This window comes from Hermetia illucens, chromosome 4 (assembly GCF_905115235.1).
Source record: "Hermetia illucens chromosome 4, iHerIll2.2.curated.20191125, whole genome shotgun sequence".
Lineage (NCBI taxonomy): Eukaryota > Metazoa > Arthropoda > Insecta > Diptera > Stratiomyidae > Hermetia > Hermetia illucens.
Window position 1 is genome coordinate 146,780,948 of NC_051852.1, and position 14,012 is coordinate 146,794,959.

Below are 14,012 nucleotides of genomic sequence, written 5' to 3' on the forward strand. Positions count from 1 at the left end.
TATCCTTTTTTCCGCTCGACCATCAAAAAGGAAACTCCCCCCGAACACGAGACATAGAGACAGTTTCTGACACATTGAAACGTTGATAAGAATTTCGAAATGCGTCAATTGTTGCATTAAATTTCTATTTTTTGGCAGTTTTCTGATGGAATTACAACCGAACTGATTGAATATGAAGGCGATCAACTACACCAAGCAGGTTTGGGGCAGCAAATAATTGTCTGTTAATTAGCAATGAAGCATTATATGTCCCTTACACAAGAAGAACGCAATGATTTGACGTTGCTAAGTACTACGGTCTCAGTTCAATATAATTCACAACCTTATCGTGTTTTGGCGATGATATAAAGGAGCGTTTTTCCACCTGTTGGAATTTCGGTCACGCTACTCCCAGGGCAGAGGTAAGGCAGCGTCTGAAGAGTTACCTCTGCCCTGGATGAAACCGTTAGTCATTTTCTGTTTTTTTTTTATTTTTGAATGCTTGGGTGCTATGCCCGAAACTAGGGATCCATGGACCAACCTTGTCGTGTTTTTGCGATGATATAAAGGAGCGTTTTTCCACCTGTTGGCACTTTCGGTCACGCTGCTCCCAGGGCAGAGGTGAGGCAGCATCTGAAGAGTTACCTCTGCCCTGGATGAAACCGTTAGTCATTTTTTGGTTTTTTTATTTTTTAAGCCAGTGATCATTTGCCTAGATTCGAATTCAGGCATTAACATATAATGACAAAACGTTGGACTTCCATGACCGCTATTCATACTATCTTAAAACGTGGATTAAGCTGGAATATGGACAATTTTTGTTTAGGGATTGAGGAGTCCTGAGTCTCCATCCACTTGATGTCGGAACGGACCAAATGAAAAGTAACTTCCTCCCACATTTCTGGGTTTAACACAAAAAGTTCAAAAATAAAAAAAGGACGAAAACCGCTACGGTTTCGTAGCAGGCTAGAGGTAACTCATCAGGCGCCTCACCTCTACTCTAAGAGCAGCGTGACCGAAGCGGCTCGCAGGTGTTGTACGCTCCCTTCCATATTATTTTCAACACACATTTAAAATTAATTTCATTCCAAAATAAATAAGAATATCTAAAAATCGTAAATCGTAAAATATTTCCTGGAAATCTTTGATTCTCCTAAATACTTAAAATATAAAATATTGAAAATTGTACTTACATATTCTTTAACATTTTTTGTTCTAACAGCCTTATATGATGCATACGCTGGATACAGCGTTCCAAAGAGCAATCTGAAAGCAGGAAATATCAATTTTTCATCACATGTTCGAGGAGAGATGAACACAGCAACGAGAAAACAGAATCCCATTCCGGTAAAAGACATTCGCGGCAACGGCAATCGCGACATCATTTCAATAAACCGACCAAATCGCGAAAGGTCATGGACCACGCGATTGTGCGTTCGAACTCCATAAGGATCTTTCGCCGAGGGACTGAAGTCCTGCCCTTGATCATCACTACAAAACTCGGAGTCAGTTAGAGATAAAAGAGAGTCACTTATGACTCCCTGCTGATGACGAAATCTTAGCTTGTCTTGTTGTTGCAAATAGCGAAGATATTGAAGATCGCTGAGTTTCATGTCAGCCGCGAAAACTGGGTTCTTGCTATTGTAATAGAGCATCGCATCCAGATGTGGTTGCAACTGTGACGCAGATGATGAAAGCACCTCCCGCATTGCGTTTACGTCAGGTCGCCCGGTTCGTTTTTCAAAACGATAGATCAAATCGCCGACATTATTTCCGTTGTTGATGGCAGCTGTGTCTGCCAATGATTCTATGTATTGTCTGTCATCTTCACCGCTAGAATTTCGACGCATTACAATTGGTACGGTGCACGTTTTCCAGAGCTCTCACAGGACGCCAGATGCGCAAGTAGATTACACTCGACTAGGAATATTGCACAGATTGGAATTTTTGGACCATCACACTTTTGTGGTATCAAATTCTGAAGGTATCCGAGCGAAATAGTAAATACTTTTTTTTTATTCTGGTAACCACTAAATTTAGACTTGATTGAGACAGAAGCGCGTTCCCGATTTTGACAATACAGTCGTGGTCCTGCCCGAGTTGAATCTCAACTGAAAATTCGAGATACAAATTTTGTTGAGCAGAAAAAGTATTGGGATAGAGAACGGTTTTCCTCAGCCAAATTTTCAGTTTTTATACACTTTGGCTCAGAATGCTAGCGCGTTGCTCTGAATGACATATCTCTAAAGGTATTTAAGGTTGGAGATAATATTCCTTTACAAGGACAGAGAATATATTTCTCCAACCAGGAAATAACAGCTTTGTCGAACTTACTTTATGATCTCTAAAACATTTTCGTATCTTAGCCAGGGATCGAAAAGGAGCGTATCAAATTAGGTTTGCTCAGAGGCATGGCAGGTCTAGAGTCATAAGTGAAATATTGAAGTCATTTCGTCAATCTAAGTAAGATACTAGTTCAAAGATGGAAACGATAACTCATAATTTAGAAAGAAAAAGATAAAATTTAAAGCCAGGCTATCATTTCATCCCAGAATGCGTTGCCTAGCACTATCCACATTGCAGAGCATGCTGGCACGCGTCGTTTGGGGTATAAATCTAAAAATATCCTCGTACTCATCACGATACTTCACCATGGGCTTTGCACACAATCTGTTGAATGAAGAGGAATGGATCAGTAGCCTGCATTCATGGGCCTGGACAAGCTTCATCACTACAATTCTGAATATCTCAAGCAAACATAAAGCGTCTATTTCGAAATGATCAAGGGAATACCAGCATTCCGAACTTGCGATGAGATGAAATGGAATCTTCAAAATAAATAGAAAACACACTAACCAAATGTGGCACAGGGAATAGATACAATTGCCAAGTTTAGGTTCTAGGGTAGGCACCATTTCTACAATAATCTGAAGCGACAAGAAGAATGCATGCAAGAATTCTGATAGAATACTATTGGGCATGATCAATCTGGCACTGAATTAAGAGAAATTAAATGAGTTCAAAATGCGCTGTCAGTTAACATAGCTTGAAATTGACATTCCTTCATGTCATGGGGAGAAAGCAGAATGGAGACGTGATAGTTTTGTGAATATTTTCGATCTTTTATTACAAAAGCGAATGTGAAAGCCTTTATAATTCATCCTAATAACTTTATTGCTCTTACAGTGAAATTTGATATCCACATTCATTCTCGCCAAGCTCTCCGCAATTTTGCGTAATCAGCTATGAATCATTTGCCTTCCTGAATACCCAACTCCTGTTCAAGCCAGTAAAGGAAATTAAAAACACATCGCAAACGAGGCATAATCCATCAAATTCACCGCAATAAAATTATGTCACCTCCATCATTAGCTCAATAATAAAAACTCATAATACAATTATTATGCAACTATAAAAAGCTATCGCCTATCAAACAAAGCTGCCAATGGCCTTTCTATTCAATTCTTCAATTTTACCATATTAACCGCATTTATCAAGCCCCGACAGCTTCAAATAAAGAAAACTTGATTCCTTCTCATTTGAAAAAGATCGTTCGCTTTGTGTGCTTTCTTCTATTTTTATTGCTATCTAATAATGCAGAACACAATAAATCACAAATCAAAAAACCCGATTCGCCTACACTCATCTCTAATTGGCAACTTTTATTTTCGTTTGTTCATTTTTTCCCTGCGGTGCAAATAGAGCAGTTTTCATTGGCAACAGAGAAAAACGCATCTTTTTTAGGTATTAAGGCAAATCTTTAAATTTGATTGTCATTGGGATCATGTTTACAAATTCGTTACACCGTTTTTGGACAGACATGATTAAGAAATTAGAATGGGACTAGATTGGCTTGAAATAGATCGTGGCTACTAGTTAGAAAGCCTAAATTTTTTTACATGTTAGAGCTTGTCAGATACAAATTGGGGAAACAAGAAATTTGCTTATTTTTTCGAGATGAACAGCTCAAATTAAATGCCAGTAAGGGCATGTCAAAATTGTGGTATCTTCAGAACTATTTGTGGAATTTTAATTTTTGATAAATGATGAGAATACATAATTTCAATTTTGTTAAAAAAAGAAACATTAAATATAATCATCCGAAATTTTCAAAGTGCTGTAATTTCACGCGAAAGAGACAACTTTGGCATATTATAACTTCGCTAAAAATAATACGATTCCCACCAAACTTTCCAGAATCTGCTCCATATGTCTAACCATTCAGAATCTGACTCTCTGAACTAAATTCCGCACACTGCTCTAAGAGAGTGTTAGTATGGTCAATGTAGGAGGATCCCGAGCAGAAACCAGCCAGCTCTCTGTCGATCAAGCTTCCAAGGTGTTTTTAATGCATTTCAGAATTATTTTAGTTATTATCTTTGCAACGGCATTTATCACGCACGTATCTTTGGAATCTTGACGATCATCCTTTCTCCCATTCTCTGGGAAAGGTATCGGATTCCTAAGACTTCCATACGAGAGAAAGTAACAAATCGGCGGTAACTGTAGGTGCAGCGATAAATAACTCTGCGGGAAGATCGTCAAGCCCAGCGACTTCATTCTGATGGCCGAAATGATTCTCCTTTTGCTTGAAAGAACAATCCGTATAGGCATGATACAATGCCAAGCAATTTTATCCACAAGAGGAGGAACCTCACTAGATGTGATACGGCTAAAAACCGTGGTGAAGTGTTCTTTCTACCACTTCATTGGTCAACATCTTGGATGAGAAGTCGACCGTTGGCGTCCTTGACAGGACCATCAATGATTTGCGACCCAATCCAAATTGTTTCGTGATGCGGTATACACTTCTGAAATCATTGCTTTCTGCGGCATCTTTCGCTTCCCCTGACCAGCGCAATAGCAAATCCCCTTTTCTCATGGCGCACACTGAACTCAACTTCTCGGGGTCTCGCTCGGTATCGGAGTTCGACCGTGTCATGCTCGCCATCACTCGTATCGGTCAATAGAGCCTGCAACTCCTTGTGTTAATCGATCCGCCTCCACGATTCCGCAGTCAGCCAGATTTTATGACACCCCTTCAGGACGTTTCCGACGACGTGTGTAGCACCCGAGAAAAGAGCATTTTTGATGGCGGCCCAATGCTCATCGATATTCTCAGACGGGTTACTCAGTAGTGTCGACTGATCAGCAAGATCAGCAATCGTTGATAAAAAAAATAAGACTATGAAGCAACAAATCTACCTAATAAATGACGATGAATGACGTCGACGTACGAGGTATTGGTTGATTAGAAGGCGAGAGCGGCAGTGGATAGATCACACGTTAAGAAAGGACGACAACTCCATTGCTGACTATGCCATATAATAGAATCCACTATCTCAGAAACACGTGGCGTAGAACAGTTTAAGAGGAGCTTCTCAAGGAAACCCGGAGAGAACTAAAACACATTTCAGTGAACTAGCGAACGATATCACGATCCTTTGAGTGATTGTGATCGTGTCGTGTTTCAACCAATTTTTTTTTTAATTACGTGTTTCACAGTAATATAGAAAGCCTGTGGTTCAGGTTGTAAAAGGAACAAATGTATGGTGTGGAATTCATATTGAAACGAAAACAATTCCAAGCAATTAAGCTCGCCCTGTCGCCTTCTATGGTTCTGCATGTTGGCCGATTATTAGAGACAATCAACGGCGTCTCGCGATAATGGGCCGCAGATCAGGTCTTTGACTGAACAAACTGCCGCAATCAATCAAGATAAGCCGACTCCGCTTCTAAACGGGCCAAAGGCTGAAGGAGAAGCAAAAGACGGTTACCTATCTGATGTCTAAAACAATCACAGACATTTGTCTGTTTGTTGTCTGAGCCAGAGATGTTCGCCTAACCTATTCAGCAAACACACCACACAATATTCTTTCGTTGACATATTATAAACTTAGTATCGTGAAAGTCCCATACAGGATGTAATTATAAATATACAATTATAATTTTAAGTCAATAGGTCAAAATTTGTTCGAGTTATAAGCTCGGTCAACTTGCAGAATGTAGTTTCGAGAAAAACGTATTTGAAATTTTCCGTGAAAATCGATAAAGCGAAAAACGCAATGAAATTGAAAATGAAACTTCGTCCGCTGATTATTATCAGCGGTATCGATAAGCAACTAAAAGTTAAAAGCCTAATATCGGCAGCCATGATAAAAGAGTACCCAATAATACATACTATATACCTTTAAACAATATTATTTGGAAAGTACTATAGACACAAACGACTATGGCTAGGGAACTCCACCCAACGTGTCAAAAAGACGACGGTATAGAATACCTAAAGGAAAAAGGCTTCAAGATCGTAGTCGCTGTGAATATATGGTGCAGCTAACTTCGGCATGTCCGGATAGCTCAGTGGTTAGAGCACTAGGCTGTCATACGGAAGGTCGCGGTTCAAATCTCACTGGTGGCAGTGAAATTTGCATCATGATTTAACGTCGGATACCAGTCGACTCAGCTGTGAATGAGTACCTGAGTCAAATCAGGGTAATAATCTCGGGCGAGCGCAATGCTGACCACATTGTCTCCTACAGGCTATTCTGTAGTGTACCGTTACGGTCTTGAATGAAGTGCTCTAACACACTTCAAGGCCCTGATCCAATATGGATTGTTGCGCCAACGATTATTATTATTATTATAACTTCGGCAGTAGCGATCCTTTACGGCTCAGCTCCTGTAATTCTTTTGCTATTTCACAGCCTCTGTAATTGGCAGGGTATTGGCCCTTGCAATTTAGAGACTTTGCCGGGGAAGTCTTGTTGTTTAGCCACTTTTTTGGTTCATAGTCACCAGCATATGTATTTGACACAGATTGAATTTCAATTGTAATACCTGTGTGTAGGGTTGAAACCCTGGCATCCTTTGTACTGGGGTATTAGGTCGCTGACTTTTCTCAGTGCTTCTATTTTGACTTTCATATTAAGGAGAGTTCTTAAGTTGTGAATTTTGTTTGAGTCTTCACTATTGTCGAACGTAAGCATGAACAGTGGAAGTCCTCGCTTACTGACTATTCTATGTGCCTTTTCATTCGATTTTTTTTTCAATTTCAGTTTCGAAAAGTATCAATCGAGTCCTTTCATTTGATAGCTCATATGACTATATTCTGTGAAAAAAAAATTTACACTCGTCTTTCCCATCAATGGGGGCCCCCTTCAAACTCAACACAAAATGGCGCCACTTGCTACATGTAAGAAACACACAGGCTATATGTTGTCACCGAATTATGTGACAATCGGTTCAGCCGTTTCCGAGTGAGTTGGCTATGACAGACAGACAGACAGAAGGACAGACAGGCAGTGAGTCGATGTTAATAAGGTTCTGTTTCACACATACGATGGTAACTAACTACTAAAAAAATGACATTTTATATGAAGGACTCGACGAACAAATACTGAACAAACAAATCTTTGAAAAATTTGAAGAGTGTAACGTAGAAAAACGAAAATATAACCAAAAAAAAAAAAAAAAATACAAATGCTAAATTGAAATTTTGTTCAAGAATCGGGGGATTTCTTGGTTGTGGTCCACGGAACCCTCATTCTTGGACAAGCCCTAAAGTTGCAAAATATATGACTTGCGGTTTGATCTAGGATAGAGCCAACTCATCAGATGCTGCCTCGCCCAGCCGGCTTAGGCTTAAATTTTACAAGGCGGTTTTGTCTTCATTATAATTCATACACATGTTGTGTTTTTAAATTAAAATAAGGGAGCAAATGCCAATTTGTTACCACTTCGGTCACGCTGCACCCAAAGCAGAGGTGAGGCAGCGTCTGATGAGTGGCCTCTGCCTTGGACGAAATCGCAAAAAAATGACAAATGTCCTAAAAATTATAACCTGGAATGAAAATGGATTGCAACAGCGCCTACAAAAGTTAGAAATATTTCATAATATGGAGAAGATAGTCATATGCCTTATCTCAAAATCCTACCTTACGGGATCGCTAATCCGCGGTTTTTAGCTCATACCATGCAACACATCCCAGTCAGCAAGCCAGAAGGGAAACTACAATCTTTGTTAAAGAAGATGTCACCATGAGAAACAGAAAATTGAAAGCGTAAAAATGCCGCTTGTTACTATTGGTGTAGAACTATCTAACAAAGATGTAAGATAATAGGAAGCTTTTTCACTTTAGGAAGCGAATTTAACGCAAAAACTGAATTCTGGAGATCTACACTAACAACACCCAAAAGGAGAGTATTATTTGAAGCAAGAAGAACACAAAGTGCAATTTCCACTCCAGCGGTATGTCTACATACTGGCCGACTGACGTAACAAAAACACCCAATATCATTGGTTTCTCCGCTACTAAGAAAATCTCAGACGAATCTATCCATTTACTAGCAAAAAAGAGAATCCAGATAAAATCAACATAAACGGAGAAGACATGCTATGACAGGTATGACAATGATAAACTCAGCTAGAAAAGTATCCTAAACAAATCGAGAAACCGGAAGCTCGGCGCTTCAGGTATGAAAGGTTTTGTTTGCTTCTTCTGTGGGTATATTTGAGTGCAGCACTATCCCATTTGTACGTAGCCCGTTATGTACATGCATTGAGCATGTCAGACTACTCACTTTAGTGTGATGTTGATATTTATTTGCAGTAAATTTATAGGGTAAAATCAATTTTAAGTTACTGTAACTCTGTTAGTAATAGGACGATTTTGATCGAACATGAGGATAACAGGCTTCATATTATATAACTCTAGGATAAACTTAAGGAGAATTTTTACTCAATTTCCCCAAAAATATGCTAATACTATTATTACCTTAATTTGATCGATATCGATATGGAGAGTATTTTGAGGTCTGGGCAGCATATAGAGGCAGCTTCGTGATTTTTTTCAGATTTTTTGGTTGGGTAGTTTCTGAGAATGGGTCCAATAAAGAAATCATCACTTTCCACCCCTCCCACACCCCGCCTTTCTAACAAATTTCAAAACTAAGACCGAACATCGAAAAGTACTAATCAAAACCTTTCATTTGATACCCAACATGACTATATTCGGTGAAAAAAAATTCACACCGCCCTTTTGCATGTGGGGACCCCCCCTCTTAATCTCAACGTAGAAGGATATTACTCACTGCGTGTCTGGGCGTTCACAATTCCTACCTTCTCATCATCTCGTTTCCGAGAAAAATGCGTGTGACAGATAAACAGACAGATAGACGGACAGACGGACAGACAGACAGACAGACATCGAACCGATTTTAATAAGGTTTTGTTTTGCAAACAATGAATGGCAGCCACCGCAAGTTCTGCTTGTATACAATGTAGGTGGTTTGGCAAGAGAGAACCTCAACTCGTGATTTCTCGTTGCTGCTTCCTGTCATATTGTCTGCTCCCCATAGTATTAGCCGGTGAAAGCAGCAAATCAATCATGATGATTTCCTGGCAAAATGGATGCTATAACCTTACGCGGAGACCTTGAAATCTCACTGGTCCTTGGTCCCTGGGTCAAAATGATGAATGCAAGTCTGAATCATAGGCACGAATCGAACGAAATGCCCTGGTTAGCCTAAAATCTAAAGCTTTTTTGGTATGGAACTTTTAAGAAGTTAAGGTAGATATACCACATGTTTTTAAAATTTTGTAGAATGTAGAAAACGCATCAGGAAGCACTAAGGATACACAAACTAAGCGATATGAGCTGTAGTCTGTCACTGGGTCAACCTCATAAAGGTACTGTAAGGTAGGGTTCTGCAGCAAGTATAACAATACTTTCATAGGCATATGAAGGTTTTACAAACGTAGATATATATTTCTTGGTAGATTTCACCAGGCAAGCAAACAAGAGAACCCAACGGGCAACTAGAAGTAAACAGAAAGATCAGGTGGCAAGATCTTGAATGCTACACCTATTTTCACCTGCCAAATATAAGTTATAGTTCATTATAGAAAAAAGTTACATTTAATTATAGACAAAGGCATCGAAAAAAAACACCCAGCAGTATGAATATCAAATTTTTTAATGAAATTTACTTTAAAAAAAAATCATCAATCTGCAAACAAACTCCTGCTTAGGCTTATTTCCCAGACTCTTCAATTCAAAACAGAGGAACTTTCCGACACCACCTGGCATAGACAATATAAAACACCTGTAACTGAGCTAGATTTATTGAATAATGTAAATCAGCGGCCAACATTTTCTACCAAATTTCTTGGTACAAATGATATGTAGTTGAAAGCTCAATCCAAAAATAGAGAACTCCGATTTGCTTAAATTGTTTGGAGAATTTTTATTTGCTCGAAACGTATGGTCCTTAAATTTGATTTCCAACTGCGGTATAGATACAAGTATCTTTGTTCATAAAACCCCCTAAGTACACCAAATTTTATAGATCATCAAATCGTTTATAGATTGCCTAAAGGAGGGAAGATTATATTGGAAAACGTGAGATAAGATTCGCACAGAGCTTGATAAGTTTCTATGGGATCGTTTTCAATGAATCCATAAATTAACCATATCCTCTACAGTCGCTAAAAGTTCAGTTCATTCAACGTTTCCAAAATGGTCATATCCGTAAACAGACAAATCATCTTTTAATGTGTGCCTGTGAATGACCATTCAATTAATTCAAAACTCCCCTAGAATCATCATAGACATTAGCTAAATTACTCAAAAACGAACACAGGTCGTTACTGATCGCAAACTACTTTCCAAATTAAGGCTCTGAAACTATAATTAAATTGTGCTAAATTCACATTAAAAACTACGGCGTCCACTACCGAGAGAGAGAGTTAGCTTTGGTGTCAATACCTTAGAAAATCTAGTATGGATTGAACTCACCGGTGACACCTTTCTTCGCTGTCCATTTAGTCGGATCGATCGACGAAACCGGTGTCACCCCATATTTGTATCACCAGTAGAACTATTTACGGAAACTGCGTTGGCTCATTTAAATGTTCGAAACATATGAGATCTTTAGAAGTTACCAAGTATCTCATGGAGACACCCGTCGGCAATCAACTTTACAGAGATTGACCGCAATTCATAGTGCAATCAACTTATGCCAGGCGAGATTTAGGTTTTCCAGACATGCGTTAAGCAAACAACTTTCTTGCATTATTGTTTGGGTGGGTAATGGATATGTTCGACCAAGTGTAAATATTTGATTTGCAAGATATTTTCATTATTGCGTGAATATTTATGTCGATGAGTAATTCTACGATCTGCGAAAGCTAGAGTCTGGGTTCGTCATTTCGAGGAAGATTCCAATTAAACTAGGCAGCGATTCGACGAAAGATTCAAGACGGTGGAAATCATGGAAACGCGTGAGTGCTCGTTACGCAGTTTTTAGAATTCACGTTTGTTTTCCAACCATTGCTTTGTTATTGATTATTCCTTTGTGTTGAAGTAAGAATTTAAAGCCATTTAAGGTAAAGGAGAATACACTCGTTCTCGGATTTATTATATAATATGTACAATTGAGTTAACTTTATTCTGATCACAATTCCCTTTGTCTTAATTGAAAGATTCACAGTGAAATTTCAATTAATTTTCAACCAACGAACGTTTAGAAAATGGTTACTGGAAAAGTAGACAGAAAATATGTTGTCTGAATCAATATTTTAGATAACAGTTTGGCCTATACTCGAAATTAACGATAAAGACGAGAAAGGCCTACAGTGCATCCGTAAAAAGAAAGGGGAAGGGAAAAAATCTCCCTAATGCAACCGCACCCCCATGGCCTTTACTAGGATTCAAACCACAAACATAGTCCTTCATGTAGCCATAAGCTCTGCCCAATTAACACGATCCAACGATGTATGAAGTAAGCGACCACCTCCCTTAAGCGGCTTCGTTTTTGCTGTCCATCATGCGATTTTTTAAGCTGTTGTGTAAAACCAAACCTTATTAGAATCGATTCGATATCAGTCTGTTCGTCTGTCTGTCTGTTACATCCGATTTATTCGGAAACAGCTGGACGGATTGTCACGAAAATTGGTGAGAGCATGTGGTCAGTAGTTCCCTTTACATATAGCAAGTGCGCCATTTTGTGTTGAGTCTAAGGGGGGCTCGCCATACATGTAAATGGAGGATGCAAAATTTTTTTATGCAGTATGTGGCCATGTCAGGTATCAAATGCAAGGACTTAATTAATACTTTCCGAAACTGGTTCCATATTTGATATCGATTGAAACGTAGGGAGTGAGGGCTCAAAATATGACCAGCCAAAAGTATAACAGGTCCCGTTCTCAGAACCTATCCAACGGAAAAATCTGAAAAAATCACAGTAGAACAGAATCTCTATGAAATCTAGGCCTCAAAATACATCTCCATCTACATTTCCATATTTTAGAAATTTACCCGATAACCCCCCTTATGTCCATCCCAGGAGTACAAAATGGCATGAACGTTGCAGTCAGACGGTAAGACAGAAGATGGTAGTTCTGTTCCACATTCGTATAGTTCGAGATAAGGATTCGTGGTGGTATTTCACGGTGCGACTAGCACTGACCCTTAGAGTATGGGGGCGGCTACTTAGCCGAGTGATATGTTTGGCAGAGGCTCTACAAGGGATAAGATCTGATATTTCTTGACAGCAGTGACCGTTATAATAACGATAAAGGAGAGAAAGACACCCAACATTTCATCTATGCTCAAGGGGATTATTTTGTGATGTAATGCGAAAACGAGCACGGAATGGAGCAAAACTCCTCACGACCAATTAATTTTCAATTAAAAATATATAAATTGTTTAATTAATTTTAATTAATTTAATTAATTTTAAAATTTAATAAATAAAGTGTTTAATTTACATTGGTGACCCCGAAACAAACTTAAAAAACCATTGCTCGGAATTCGATCTTCGAAGTGAAGTATTTTGTGACGGGTGGTTGGATCGAATTCACAACCCCTGGATCCAAAAACAAAATAAAAAATTAAGCACAAGAGTTTGTCCATGAAGGAAAACCAGATCGCATTACTTATGTGACCGAGAGCAGTTCTGAAAGTGTCGGCATTTCGCACTGTCAGAAAACTCCGCACCATTTTTGAATTCTCACTCGCCGCAACAAACCTGTCAATTACCACGTATCCAGGCGCTTAAGGAGAGCGGGCACTCCAGAAAATCCAACGAACGCGACCACCTATCAACATTCGCTTTTTCAGTGACAGAGAATCATTCAACTTTACACATAACAACTTCTTCTAAAACAGACAACAATGGAAACCACAAACGACGTCTTTTGATGGTCGTTATCAGCAAGTATATCCATATGCCCAGTAACAGCAAATCCACAGTCATTCACGGCCACAGGCAAGGGTGAAATCGTTTCCGGAGGATCCAGTCCAGTACCAACAACAACGGCGATACAGTAACATCATCAGCAGCAACATAATCGACAAGCGGATCATCAACAGGCACAAGCTCTACACCTTTACTAACCACTCGCTTTCCAACGGACCATCAACACTACAACTTCGCAACCTGTGCAAACGTCCACGACAGACAGCAGTTAATTTGTTTTGCAGCCCGCGTCCGCGACTCATCGCGTGTCGAAGTAATAGTTTTCGAAAAATGTCTACGGACCAGAAAGACACGACAGGCCCATCAGACCCGCAGGTAACAGCACTGGCTGTGCGTGGTCCCCCATTCTGGCGACGGAAATGTCGGGAATTACCGCTGACGCGACCCGGTTTAACTACGCAGTGGTGGGCTTAAATGAGGAGACCATCGTCCTCATCTCTAACATAGTCAAAGATGCCTCGTATATTAAACTCAAGAGCGAATTGATCAAACGCCTTAACGTTGGGCGATCGAACCCCAGCCAATTGCTTCGTGAAATCACTCTGGCTGCGGTGTCTTCCGCAAGGCACCTAGGCGATCCTCGTATGCGTTACAGCTTTTTTGGAGGCTATGGTTGCCGCAGCTGACAAAGTGCACGAGGTGCACGCGCGTCCTACATTGTTCGCCCTAGAACAGCCCACAGAGGTATTGACTTCATTAAAACGTGAAATGGCCGCTCTTGTTGGAAGCATGGCCGAAATGAGAGCTGGAACGCTAAGCGGTCGGGTGGTAGG

At 39.7% G+C, this 14,012-nt stretch overlaps 1 protein-coding gene across 2 annotated transcripts in view; it reads right to left on the bottom strand.

The window, feature by feature from the left end:
- LOC119656236 overlaps positions 1-14,012 on the bottom strand; it is a 106,503-nt gene that overhangs the window by 54,522 nt on the left and 37,969 nt on the right. For both annotated transcript variants that reach the window (XM_038062655.1, XM_038062654.1), the window contains exon 2: positions 1,173-1,245. In XM_038062655.1, the coding sequence (XP_037918583.1) occupies positions 1,173-1,245 (73 nt within the window). The remainder of the gene's footprint in view (positions 1-1,172; positions 1,246-14,012) is intronic.